At 31.7% G+C, this 12,766-nt stretch overlaps 1 protein-coding gene across 1 annotated transcript; it reads right to left on the reverse strand.

The window, feature by feature from the left end:
- Positions 1 to 10,621: 10,621 nt before the first annotated feature.
- On the reverse strand, positions 10,622 to 11,098 carry LOC131605743 (E3 ubiquitin-protein ligase RHA2B-like). The gene has a single exon (XM_058878063.1). It carries the CDS (start codon positions 11,096 to 11,098, stop codon positions 10,622 to 10,624), a length of 477 nt encoding a protein of 158 aa, XP_058734046.1.
- Positions 11,099 to 12,766: the final 1,668 nt, after the last annotated feature.

The following is a 12,766-nucleotide window of genomic DNA, read 5'->3' on the forward strand; positions in this document are numbered from 1 at the left end:
TATTTATAAAAAGAAAAAAATTACACATATTAAAAAAAATCATGTAATAGTGTATATAAATTGTTGATGATTATTACTATACTAGTTTCTATATATAAATGAACAACATTATCTTTGAAGATGCGTAAGATGTACATAGCCTCAAAAATTATGTTAAAAAAGATTTTATAATAAATTTGTCCGGATTAAATTATAATTGTTAAGTGAAAATTGATGTTTCAAGTGTTATAACCGGTTATTACCGGATGTAATCTGTTATAGCTGGGCAAAATTTACTTCTGAGTTGGAAAAATAGAAAGTTCATCGTGGGCATAATCGGTTATCGTAACCAGTTACTATTGTATTGATTTTATTTTTATAACAGTTGTAATCTAGTATAAGTTTTGTGTAATCGGTTACAGATTCAAGAATTTAGTTTTTTTTCTTCTGTTATTTGACTTATGTAACTTGTGTCTCAATCCACTTGTATTGATTGTAAAAATGTCTTGGAGGATAACATGTATAGAAAGATAATGAGAGTGCTTCACCATTAAAAATGTCTCATTAATGTTAATGAAAAGATACTTTCTCACCCTCAATTATATATCTCTCTCACTCTCCACTTACAAACCCTCCATATTTACCAACCGAGTGATTCCAAGTTCTAACATTTGGCATCTAGATCCTGGTTTGATCCACCAAACACCTAGTGTACAACACAAATTTTGTCTCCAATGAAAGGATCCCTACAAACCTACATATCCTTGATGCGAAGAATTACGACAAATGGTGCAAGCAAATGAAAGTGTTGTTTGGCTGCCAAAATGTTCTTGAAGTTATCAAGAATGGGGTGAATCCTTTTGTCGAAGGTGCAATGGATGCATAACAAATAACGCATAAGGACGAGAAGAAGAAAGATTTTAAGGGATTGTTTTTATCCATCAATGTGTGGATGGTGACAACTTTGAGAAAGTTGGTGATTGCGAATCGTCGAAGCAAGTGTGGGAAATCTTGGAAAAGGCATGTGCAGGGACTAATAAAGAGAAGGTGGTCAGGTTACAAACTCACAAACGTCAACTCGAATTAATTTAAATGGAGGAAAATGAAACAATCAACGATTACGTGACGAGAATTACTCGATTATGAACCAAATAAAAGTATGTGGAGAAACTATTATGGAGCAGAATGTTGTCGTGAAAAATCAGGCATTCTTTGACAACGAGATTTGATAACATTATAATGGTGATTGAGGAATTGAAGGATCTTGCGGAAATAAGCAAAGAAGAGCTACAAAGCTCTCTTGAGGCTCATGAACAAAGGATGAAGGAGAGAAATAGTGACAAGGAAAGCGGAGATCGCCTTTGCAAGTTGTTTCAATGAGAAAAACAAGAAGTCAAAAGCAAAATGGCCTATGAAGAGTAAATGGAATTTTCAGAATTTTGGTGGAAGAGAATCCCAAAATTCAAAGAATTCTACTTGTCAAAAGGGTGAGAGCAGCTGCAACAAGAATGGTGGTCAATGCAACTTTAGAGGTGAAAGGAGAAAGATTGACAAAAGCAAGATACAATGCTTTAATTGTCAAAAGTTCTGCCATTTTGCAAGAGAATGCAACGCGAACAAGAAAGAACGTCAAAGGGATGAAGCCAAGGTTGTAAGACAAGAGTTTGATGAAGAGAACACACTCTTGTTCATAATCACAGAAGGTGAATGTGGCAGCAGTAGTTTCGAGAACGTTGCATAAATAAGTTGTAACTGGTTGCGTAAAAGCTGTAACCAGTTACAGGCAGAAAAAATGTAATGGTGGCAGTGAGAGAAGCAGTTCATAGCACTAAGGAATGGTATTTGGATTCTGGATGTTCAAATCATATGATGGGGATGAAGGATTGGTTTGTGAAAATTAATCGTACCACGAAGAACAAAGTGAAGTTTGCGGATGACACCACTCTAGCGGTCAATGCGATCGGTGATGTTTTGATCATGAGAAGGGATATTGGATATTCCTTGATCAAAGATGTATTGTACATTTTGGAAATCAAATGTAAATTTATAAGTATTGGTCAACTGCTTGAGAAAGGTTAGAAGATTCACATGGAGAACAAGGCGTTACACGTTATGAACGCAAACTGGGTTTTGGTCCTAAAAGCTCCTATGGTTGCCAATAGAAATTTCAAGTTTGATTTTAATGTGATGAAGCATAGATGTCTAGCTACAGTGGCTAGTCGAGAAGAGTGGATATGGAACTACCGTTTTAGGCATCTCAATATTAGAGATCTCAATGCTTTGCAAAAGAATAGAAGGGTAATGGGGTTGCTATAGATTAACGTATCAGATAAAATTAATGAAGAGTGTGTTCAAGTGAAGCAACACAAAGGTAAATTTAGCGAGGATGCGGATTGTAGAACCAAGCATGATCTTAAGGTGGTGTATTCTGATCTTTACGGACCGATGCAAGTTGACTCGATGGGTGGCAATAGATATTTTGTCACATTCATCAATGATTATAGTAGAAAGCTATGGACGTACCTAATCAAGAAAAAATATAAGGTATTCAAAGTGTTTAATAAGTCTAAGTCCATGGTTGAGCGGCAAAATAGTCACAAGCTCAACATTTTCAAAACAGGTGGTGGAGGTGAATACGTCTCAAATGACTTTAGTTGGTTTTGTTATCAAGAGGGGGTAGTACATAAGGTAGTACCACCTTATAAACCCAGCAAAACGGTGTTGCCGAAAGGAAGAATCAATAAATTATAAACATGGTGAGAATCATATTGAAAGGGAAGAACTTGCCAAAAGAGTTATGGGAAGAAACAGTATCCATAACTACTTATTTGTTGAAAGGGTGTCCAATAAAGAAGCTTAAGAAGATAACACCGAAAGAGGCATGGTTCAGATTCAAACCAAATCTAAACCATTTGAGATTTTTTGGTTTCATAGCATATCGACATGTTTCGGAGCATCTTAGAAAGAATTTGGACGATAAGGGAGAATTGGTGATACATGTTGGGTATCACTCCACCAGAGGTTACAAGTTGTATGATGCCGCAAACTAAAGAGTTATGATCATTCAAGACGTTGTTCTTGACGAAATAAATGAGAAACAATAGCCTGTAACTGCTTACATAAAAGCTAAAATCGGTTACAACATTGAAAATTTAGATTCTGCAAAGTTTGAGAGTGCAGAACCAACCCGTGTCAAAACCCGTATTGAAGAAAATGTGAGAAGATCAACAAGGCAAAGAGGTTTTCCTCCTAGACTCCAAGATTGTGAGATGTTATAGGCAATAAAGTCAATAATGATGGTTATTTCGTCAATTTTGCACTTATGGCCGAATCTGAACTGGTTAAGACGGAAAAGGCCTTGAATGATCCAAAATGGATTTGTGTTAGGACGGATGAGTTGGAATCGATTGAGAAAAAAATACTTGGGAGTTAATTGATCTATCGGAAGGAAAGAAGATGATCGGCGTTAGATGGGTCTATAAGGTGAAGGTAAATCTGAAGGATGAAATAATCAAACATAAAGCTCGATTAGTTGCAAAGGAATTTTTGTAAAGATAAGGCATAGACTTTGAAGAGGTATTTGTACTGGTAGCTAGAATTGAAACCATTGGACTAGTTATTGGTATTGCGAATAACAATAATTGGCCCATCTATCAAATGGATGTCAAATATGTATTTTTGAACATATCGCTTGAAGAGAAAGTTTATGTAGAATAGCCCCCTGATTTTGTTGTGAAAAACCAAGAGTTAAAGTTCTACAAGTTGAAAAAGTGTAATATGGTTTGAAACAAGCTCCAGAGCTTGGAACACAATGATAGATGGTTTCTTAAAGGAGATTGGCTTCAGGAAGTGTGTATTCGAACATGGCATGTATGTGAAGAGGGATACAAATGAAGGGGTGATAATCCCTTGTCTGTACGTAGACGATTTTTTGAATATGGGAAGCGACGAAAAATGAATTTCTAAGTTTAAGAGTGAACTTATGAAAGAGTTTGAGATGATCTACCTTGGCCTCTTGACATACTTCCTTGGTATTGAATTCCACAAGTCCAAGAAGGGACTGCTCGTACACCAAAGAAGGTATGCTCTTGAGATATTGAAGAAGTTTAAAATGGAGCATTGTAATGTTGTCATTACTCTAGCTGAACCAATGCTACAATTGTTCAAGAATAAGGATGAGCAAGAGGTGAATCCAACTCAGTAAAGGAGGTTGATTGGATTCTTGTGTACTTGTACAATGTGCAACCAGATTTGACGTTTAGTGTCAATATTGTGAGTAAATTTATGGAAAGACTGAGGTTGTCTCACTTGGCAGCAGCCAAGAGGATTCTAAGATACATCAAAAGATCTATTGGTTGTAGAATTCTCTTTTCTGCGGCAGACACGGGAAGAAAATGCAATTTACTTGGTTTTATCGATTCCAATTGGTGCGGAGATAAAGATGATAAAAAGTCTACAGCTGGATATATCTTTATGCTCACTGGAACACCAATCTCATGATATTCAAAGAAGAAACCGGTAGTAGCACTATCATCTTGTGAAGCCGAGTATATTGTTGCTTCGTTGTGTGGGTGTCAAGCCGTGTGGTTGATGAATATTTTGAAGGAGCTGGGCAGCGATGAGGGTGACGTTATAACGCTCATGGTTAATAATGTTTCCGCTGTTAATCTTGCCAAGAACCTAATTTCAGATGGGAGGAACAAGCATTTTGAGATGAGGTTTCACTATTTGGGAAAACTTGTTAGTGAAAGATGGTTGAGATTGGGATATTGTAGAAGTGGAGACCAAGTGACTGATTTGTTGACCAAGGGAATCACAATTGACGTGTTCAAAAGGTTGAAGATGAATTTGGGCATGGAAGACTTAGAGCACTTGAATTAAGGTGGTGTGTTTAATGAAAATTGATAATTCAAGTGTTGTAACCGACTACCACAGGGGTGTAACCGATTACAACTTGGCGAAATTCACTTTTAATCTGAAAAACAAAAAAGTTCACCGTGGACGTAACCGGTTACCACTGTATTGATTTTATTTTATTAACGGTCGTAACCAGTTACAGGTTTAGTGTAACTGATTACAGGTCCAAAATTTTAGTTTTTTTATGTAATTTGGCTTATGTAACTTGTGTCTCAATCCACTTGTATTGATTGTATAATTGCCTTTGAGGCATCTTCATCAATGTTAATGAAAAGATATTTTCTCACCCTCAATTATCTCTCTCTTTAATTCTGATATATCTTTGTCTTACTTTCCACATTCAAACTCTCCATTTTTATCAACTGAGTAATTCTAAATTCTAACAATAATTGAATATTATTTCAAGTTATTTTATTAGGATTAAACCATAGCTAATCAACAACATCTAAAATGTATTATATTTTTAAGATAACTTAATGATGTTGATAAAAAATTATGTATGTAGTAGATTTCAGAATGAATAAATGTTCCAAAGAATCTAATTGATTTTTCATCTATATCTATTATTGTTTATAATCATGTGAGTAAACATTATAAAGAAAATAAAAATCATGTTGACTTGTATTCTACGAGCCAAAGGTGTGGGTGCCAGTGCCTAAACTTAAATTTTAAAACAAAAAACAAAATGGATTACAAAAACAGAAGGGGGGAGGGGGTTTTAAAAAAGTGAAACTGGGTAAGGTAAGACTTAAGTATTTGCAAACCGTTTTTCTTCTCTTAAAATGTGAAAAATCAACCATTTCATATTGCAAGTTAATGCTGTACAATTGTTTCATATATTTCTAAGATACAAAGGACCACAAAAAAAAAAAGAGTTTGTTTCAAGCCACAAATTGGTCCGTATGTGCTTAATGACTTTTATAGCACCACCAGATAACTCAGCATCAAAGGTTGAGGCGGCACCAATATTTTCGACAAAGCATCCCAGAAAAGAAGCATGATTGTTCCTAAAAATTTCACCATAAACAAAAGAGATTGTATTAAAAGTCTCGACTATATTGACTTTAGTCTAACCAATAATTAGGGAGAGCAAATTATTGAAGTTGAAACTTTACACACAAGAATGGAGTGAATTGTGTGGTTTAAAAAAATTTGGTTTAGAAAACTTTTTGCAAATCAAAGTTTAAAAACATTTTGAAAAACTAAGCAGCGGAAAGTAAATAGCGCAAAGTAATTTGCAGAAATTAAATAGTTGAGGGAAGAAGAAGAAGAAGAAGAAGAAGAAGAAGAAGAAGAACACCGAGAATTATATAGGTTCACCCAAAAATAACTTAGTCATGTCCTTAAGAATTAGTGTTGAGTGTTTCCAATATTTGTTGAGAGCATTTAGTAGGAAAGACTCACGAACCCCCTTATATAAGAAAATGATGGTTAAACTTCAACCAATTATTACAAGACGATAAATATGGGCGTTTGCGTCTTTTCTCCAATATATTGCTGAGAGTGAAGTGGTCAATCTTCCTTTTCAATGGTGGATTGAAGCAGTTAGTCTCTTTTCCACAAACCAGGACATTGGAGCAGTAAGTTTTCAAGTTCCATAATATATGAGCTCAATTCCTTTGATTTTAACATGACAAACCAAACAACTTGCAAGATTTTAAGCGGAATGATCTCTAATCTATGAAGATTTTAATATAAGGTTAATCTTCAACCTATCTTGGTTTTAACTAGGCTAACTAATAACCAATGAAGATTTTAACAATGGCTAATCTTCAACCAATTATAGGACTGGTCGTACAATTCCCAAACTCAAGCTTTTATCGGGTTTAGCTTCGAACCTCAAATAATCCTTAATTAGACAGTATTCAACCAAGGTGTATATAAACGATTCCCTTGGTGAATTTTAAAATTCTACGCTTTCTAGAATTACAAAAGTATCCTCATTCACAAAGGAATTTTTCTCACAAAAACATTTGGCTATAACATCTAGTGAGAGAAAGTTAAATAAAACTTTAGAGAGAGAGTGGAAGATTGAAGTGTCAAAACACGATTTTGGATGATTCTACATAGCTTGTACCATCGAATTTCCCCTATAATATTTCATAAAGCCCTTTTTCTTCTTTCTTTTCCTAGAAACGCACCTAGTAAAATTTCTCATCTTCGTTCTTCTACTTTTAGCGTTCATGGGAAAGAAAAATAAACTTATCCATGTTAAATATATTGTATCTCTGTACTCTACTGTAGACATGATCGAAAGTTTCGTCACGGTATTAGATTCTCCAATACATAATTAGAGAGAAATACATAATTATGGAACCTTGTTCCAAGGAGCAGAGGACAAACATGGATACTTTCAACAAACTGTCCCCTCCCTATTTCTACGTCCATAACCTCATCATTTATGAACTGAGAGTTTTGATTCTATTTACATCTTATGAAATCGAATTTTTGAAAATGATCAATGTTGTCCCTTCTTAGATTACCTCAAATGTGCGGGGTTTACTCAGAGCCTTTCAAATAATTTGTTGTAGCCTAGGCGGTGTCTCCACTGTCAAAGGGTGTATGTTGAAACTCTTTGCAAATCTTTATGAGGACTGGATTTGCTTATGTGTCAATCTAAGAAGCATTTCATTATTTTTTGTTGATTGTCCTCTTAAGAATAAACTCTAATTTTTTATTAATCCTCTTAATAATACTTTTTTTAATTTTAATTTATCGCATTCTATTCACATTTATCTTTCAATAAATAATTAAAAAATAAAAAATTTCTATCTTTTATATTTAAGATTTAAAATATAAATGAAATTCTTTTCTACAACAAATATATATTTAATTTTTAAAATATAAATTAAATTTATAAAGAAATATACCTAATAAATGAAAAAAAGTCTCTATCTTCTATGTTTAATATTTAAAAATAAATGAAATTCTATTCTCCAACAAAAATATATTTAAGTTTTAAAATATAAATTAAATTTAAAAATAAACATACCAATTTGAATGAAAAAAGTCTCTATCTGTTATATAAAGAATTAAAAAATAAAAAAATAAAAAAATCTCTCTCTTATTTACTGAAGTTTTAAAATATAAATTAAATTTAAAATCTCTCTCTTATTTATTGAAGTTTTAAAATCTCTCTTCTATATTTAAGTTTTCAAATATAAATTAAATTTATTATTTCATTATTTTTTTTCTTATTTATCCTCTTAAGAATAAACTCTTGTTTTTTATTAATCCTCTTAATAATACTCCTTATTTTAAAGTTTTAATTTATCACATTCTATTCTTATTTATCTTCCAACTAAAATTTAGAAAATAAAAAAAAAATCTCTATCTTCTATTTTTAAGATTTAACATATAAATGAAATTTCATAAAAAAATTTAAATACATCCTAATTAAATCCATGCAAGGCACATTTTTTTCCTAGAATATATATATATATATATATATATATATATATATATATATATATATATATATAGTATATTGATGGATAAAAATAGATTTTTGTTAAAATAATAGAGATATAATTGAAAAAAAATAATAACAAGCTAAAAGTTACAAACTCAAAAAAAAAAAACTACTTCAAATAATTTTAAAAAAATTATAAATTAATTTAAAAAATTACAAGTTAAAAATTAAACAGAATTTTTTCAAGTTGAAAAACTAAAAATTAAAAATTAAAAACTCTTTTTAATCTTATCAAAGAGATTAAAGAGACTCTAATGTTTGCTTTCAAACAAATAAAAATCATAATTTTAATTCATTAATACCATCAATTTAAAATACATAACATTACCCTACACTGACAATCTAGAGGCAGTGGGCTTAAAATGTTTACATTCACACAATATATAGGATAATAGATTCTAATAATAATATTGATATTGTTATGAAAAACGATGTCAAGAACAAAGCATAGGAGGAATTAGGGAAGATAAGAAGAACAAGGAAGAAGAGGAACACAAGATTAGTTATAAGTGTTATTCTTTTACTTTCTCTTAAAACAAGATTACAAATTTACAAGAATAACAAATAACCTCTCTCACCCCAAATTAGGATTTGCAGCTTAGCAATGATGAGAGACTAGTATGCTATTTATAATAAAACCTAACATACTAACTAATGGGCTTTTTCCACAAGGCCCATTACACAAGCCAACTTAATAAACAAGCTAACTTAACAAATTAGGATTTAAACACTAAAACCTAATTTAACATGCTAACGATCCTAGCATCTTCGACACAAGCATGTGAACAACCTTCGACTTCATGCTTAATCCTGTCGAACCAAGAAGCTACCCTTCGACCATACTAGAGTTCGATCCAATATCTCACAAATCTCCACCTTGGATCTAACTCTACAACATCAAGGGAACAAACTAGCTTTCTTCATGCAACTTTATCAATTGCATACAATGGAAAAACTTGTAACTCGGCAATGTCTTCTCCGTTGCCGTCAATTCTACATTCATGGCTGCCTCTCCCTTCAATGCTTCCAAGCAACCCTGCTGAACCAGTAGGGCTTTCATCTTCAAGCGCCACAGACCGAAATCATTCACTCCGGTGAACTTTTCAATCTCATACTTTGTTGAAGGCATCTTCTCCACGCTCACCGCACCAATTTGTTGTGAAAAACGATGTCAAGAACAAAGTATAAAACAAGGGATGAATAAAGGACAAGGAAGAAGAGGAACACAAGATTGGTTATAACTGCTATTCTTTTACTTTCTCTTAAAACAAGATTACAAATTTACAAGAATAACAAATAACCTCTCTCACCCCAAATTAGGATTTGCAGCTTAGCAATGATGAGAGACTAGTATGCTATTTATAATAAAACCTAACATACTAACTAATGGGCTTTTTCCACAAGGCTCATTACACAAGTCAACTTAATAAACAAGCTAACTTAACAAATTAGGATTTAAACACTAAAACCTAATTTAACATGCTAACGATCCTAGCATCTTCGACACAAGCATGTAAACAACCTTCGACTTCATGCTTAATCCTGTCGAACCAAGAAGCTACCCTTCGACCATACTAGAGTTCGATCCAATATCTCACAGATATTTATCAGTTGAATTATAATTTTTAAGTTATTCGAAATATTCTTCCAATACTATTTTTTAAGTGAAGTTTATTAACAAAAGAATGGTCTAAAATCTTATAGAAGGTCAACTGGAAAAAATGGATATAATATACAGCTCATTGTTATGATCTTGCATGTGTGTGACCCTAGGTGGTGGGCACAAGCCACATTAAATACAAAGTTGCTCATACCCCTAAGATTGTTTCAACAAATAAATTGAGAAGTCACTGTTTCATGCATGATATTCTTAACTGCTTCACCTACATTTTATCAGTCTATTAAGGAGCTTCTCCATAAAATCTCCATATCCATTTACTACACCTAGTAGTAGCTGGACCAAACCACCTCTTACTCAATCTTTTTGTTTTTTCACACCAATGTTATCTACATTTTTCAATATCTTCAATGCCGACACCAAAACTTTGAGGGATGATATTTTAACACAAAAATTTGATATTGTATAAGAATTTGGTATAAAATATTACATCTAATATAAGAAAGTTGATTTAATTGAAAAAGAGAGACAAAAAAAAACAATAAAAATCTAACTATTTTCTAACAGCAAAATTTAGAATCTTACATTGTAAGAACAAGAACAAGAACAAAGTTAAGATAATTATGAATAAATAATCATAGATATCTATACCAAATATCACCACTACCTCTTAATGAAGATAACAAACCCAAAAACTGATCATCAATCCCATCAAACTCCACCTGATTTTGAAGCAAACAATACTTAGAAGAAACATCATCTGACAAAACCTTGTACCTACAAAGTGGACAAGTAGCACAATATTGGTCTTGCAAGAACCACTCATCCAAACAATCCTTATGAAAGGTGTGTTCGCAATTCAAGTTTCTCACAGTGTCTCCTTCCTTGAACTCTGATAAACAAACCCTGCAATCTATATGGTCTGTTGTAGCCTTCTTCAGTCTTCTTGTTGGGTTCTTCTCTTCGATGAAACTGAGGTATTGGGTTGTGGTGATTGGGTTTTTTGTAGACTTGAGGTAACAAATGATGAGGATGAGTTCTATTAGCATGTATGTGAATAGGACTATTGTTTTGACATATAGCTGGTATAAGAGCTCAGAGAGAATTGTCATTGTTTGTTGCTGCTATTGGATGTACTATTACTTTTTCTTCCTTTATATACAAAAAGAATGGATGCAGATTGGTCAAGTGCATTTCACCTTTTGGGGAAGGGAGTTGTTATTTTCACTTTTATTTGTATGTACTTGTAGTTGTGAAAAAATGTGGTTTCATTTTTATTTATTTTTTGAAGACAACTTTGGGTAAGTTAGTTACCGTAATTTAACCAGAACAAATATATTATTTTAACAGTGACAAATTGAATCATACGTTATTTTACCTTGCAGATTTTCAAATACGGCTTTACAGTAGATTTTCATCTTAATTAAGATTAGGGGTGTCAGTGGTTTTTATATTAATTAAGATTAGGGGTGTCAAAACAGCTCGATCCGTTGAGATGCACATTTTATCCGCATTTTAGTGCACAATGTATAATAAGGATTAAGGCTTGTATCCTCTCGTCCTCACTTTTTTGTGTAGGTTTTCGAACTTTGAGAAACTGAGTTTCATTATTTATTCAATCAAATACTGAATTTGAACATCAACTTGAAGTGCAAATGTAAATGTTGAATTTGAATTGCAACTAACAAACTTTAAATTTTATTATATTAAATCAGTGTTTTAAAAATTGGACCGAGTATTAAACTGGTGAGGATATTGAATCACTCGTTTATTGGTCGAACCATTGGGTCACTGGTCGAGTCGCATGACTAAACCGAATTAAACCGAATAACTCAGTTGAATAGACAGGTCGTTATAACAAAACTATATAGGTATAAAACATGTTGAACCGGATGATTCGGTCTCTACAAAATATAACTAGCAATTATATTTTTTGAAAATATCATGTCATAAATAAATTCACAACACAAGTTCATAATTTAAATTCAAATTTTAAACATAAGTATCGCACATAATAAAATAGTAAAAAATTACAAAGAATAATTGCAAACAAATTTTAATCACAGTATTATTTAATTGAATAATTTATAATAAAATAACTCCATTGTCTATTAAATTTAATTTTAAAAAATAAAAAATTATTTCAATATTGGGATCTCCCTCTTCAATATCAAAACCATCTGTAACAAAATTTTTATTTTTATTTTTATTAAAATAATCAAAACGACATCGTTTTAATTTTTTAAATAAAAAAGCATTTAAATCGCCGATTCAGGAAAATAGTCGGTTTTTCTAATCGGTTTTGACGGATTTGCATTGATTCAACGACATCTGATCTAACAATTAAACCAGATTGATTATTTGGCTGGTTCCAAGTTCGACCAGTCCAACCAACCGATTCGGTTCAATTTTCAAAATATTATTAATTAATCCTTAACATATAATTAATTAACTTAAAAATTAAATATTAATATAAAATATAATCAATTAATTAATTAATCTTAAATTTTAATAATAATAATAACTAAAAAAATTAAAATAAATTAGGCTATATTATTCTCCACACAACTGGGATCTGGTTAAAGATTTGGTTAAATTCGAAAAAACCCCTTTCATCCCATCTAAATGCTCTATTAAAATTAACTTTTTATATATATATATATATATATATATATATATATATATATATATATATATATATATATATATATATATATATATATATATATATATATATATATATATATATATATATATACACTAAAAGTAAATAACCTTAC

The sequence above is a fragment of the Vicia villosa genome, linkage group LG5 (assembly GCF_029867415.1).
Source record: "Vicia villosa cultivar HV-30 ecotype Madison, WI linkage group LG5, Vvil1.0, whole genome shotgun sequence".
Taxonomy (NCBI): Eukaryota; Viridiplantae; Streptophyta; class Magnoliopsida; order Fabales; family Fabaceae; genus Vicia; species Vicia villosa.

Excerpts from the sequence above, each read along its gene's own strand:
- LOC131605743 (XM_058878063.1), bottom strand. The coding sequence starts at position 11,098 with ATGACAATTCTCTCTGAGCTCTTATACCAGCTATATGTCAAAACAATA.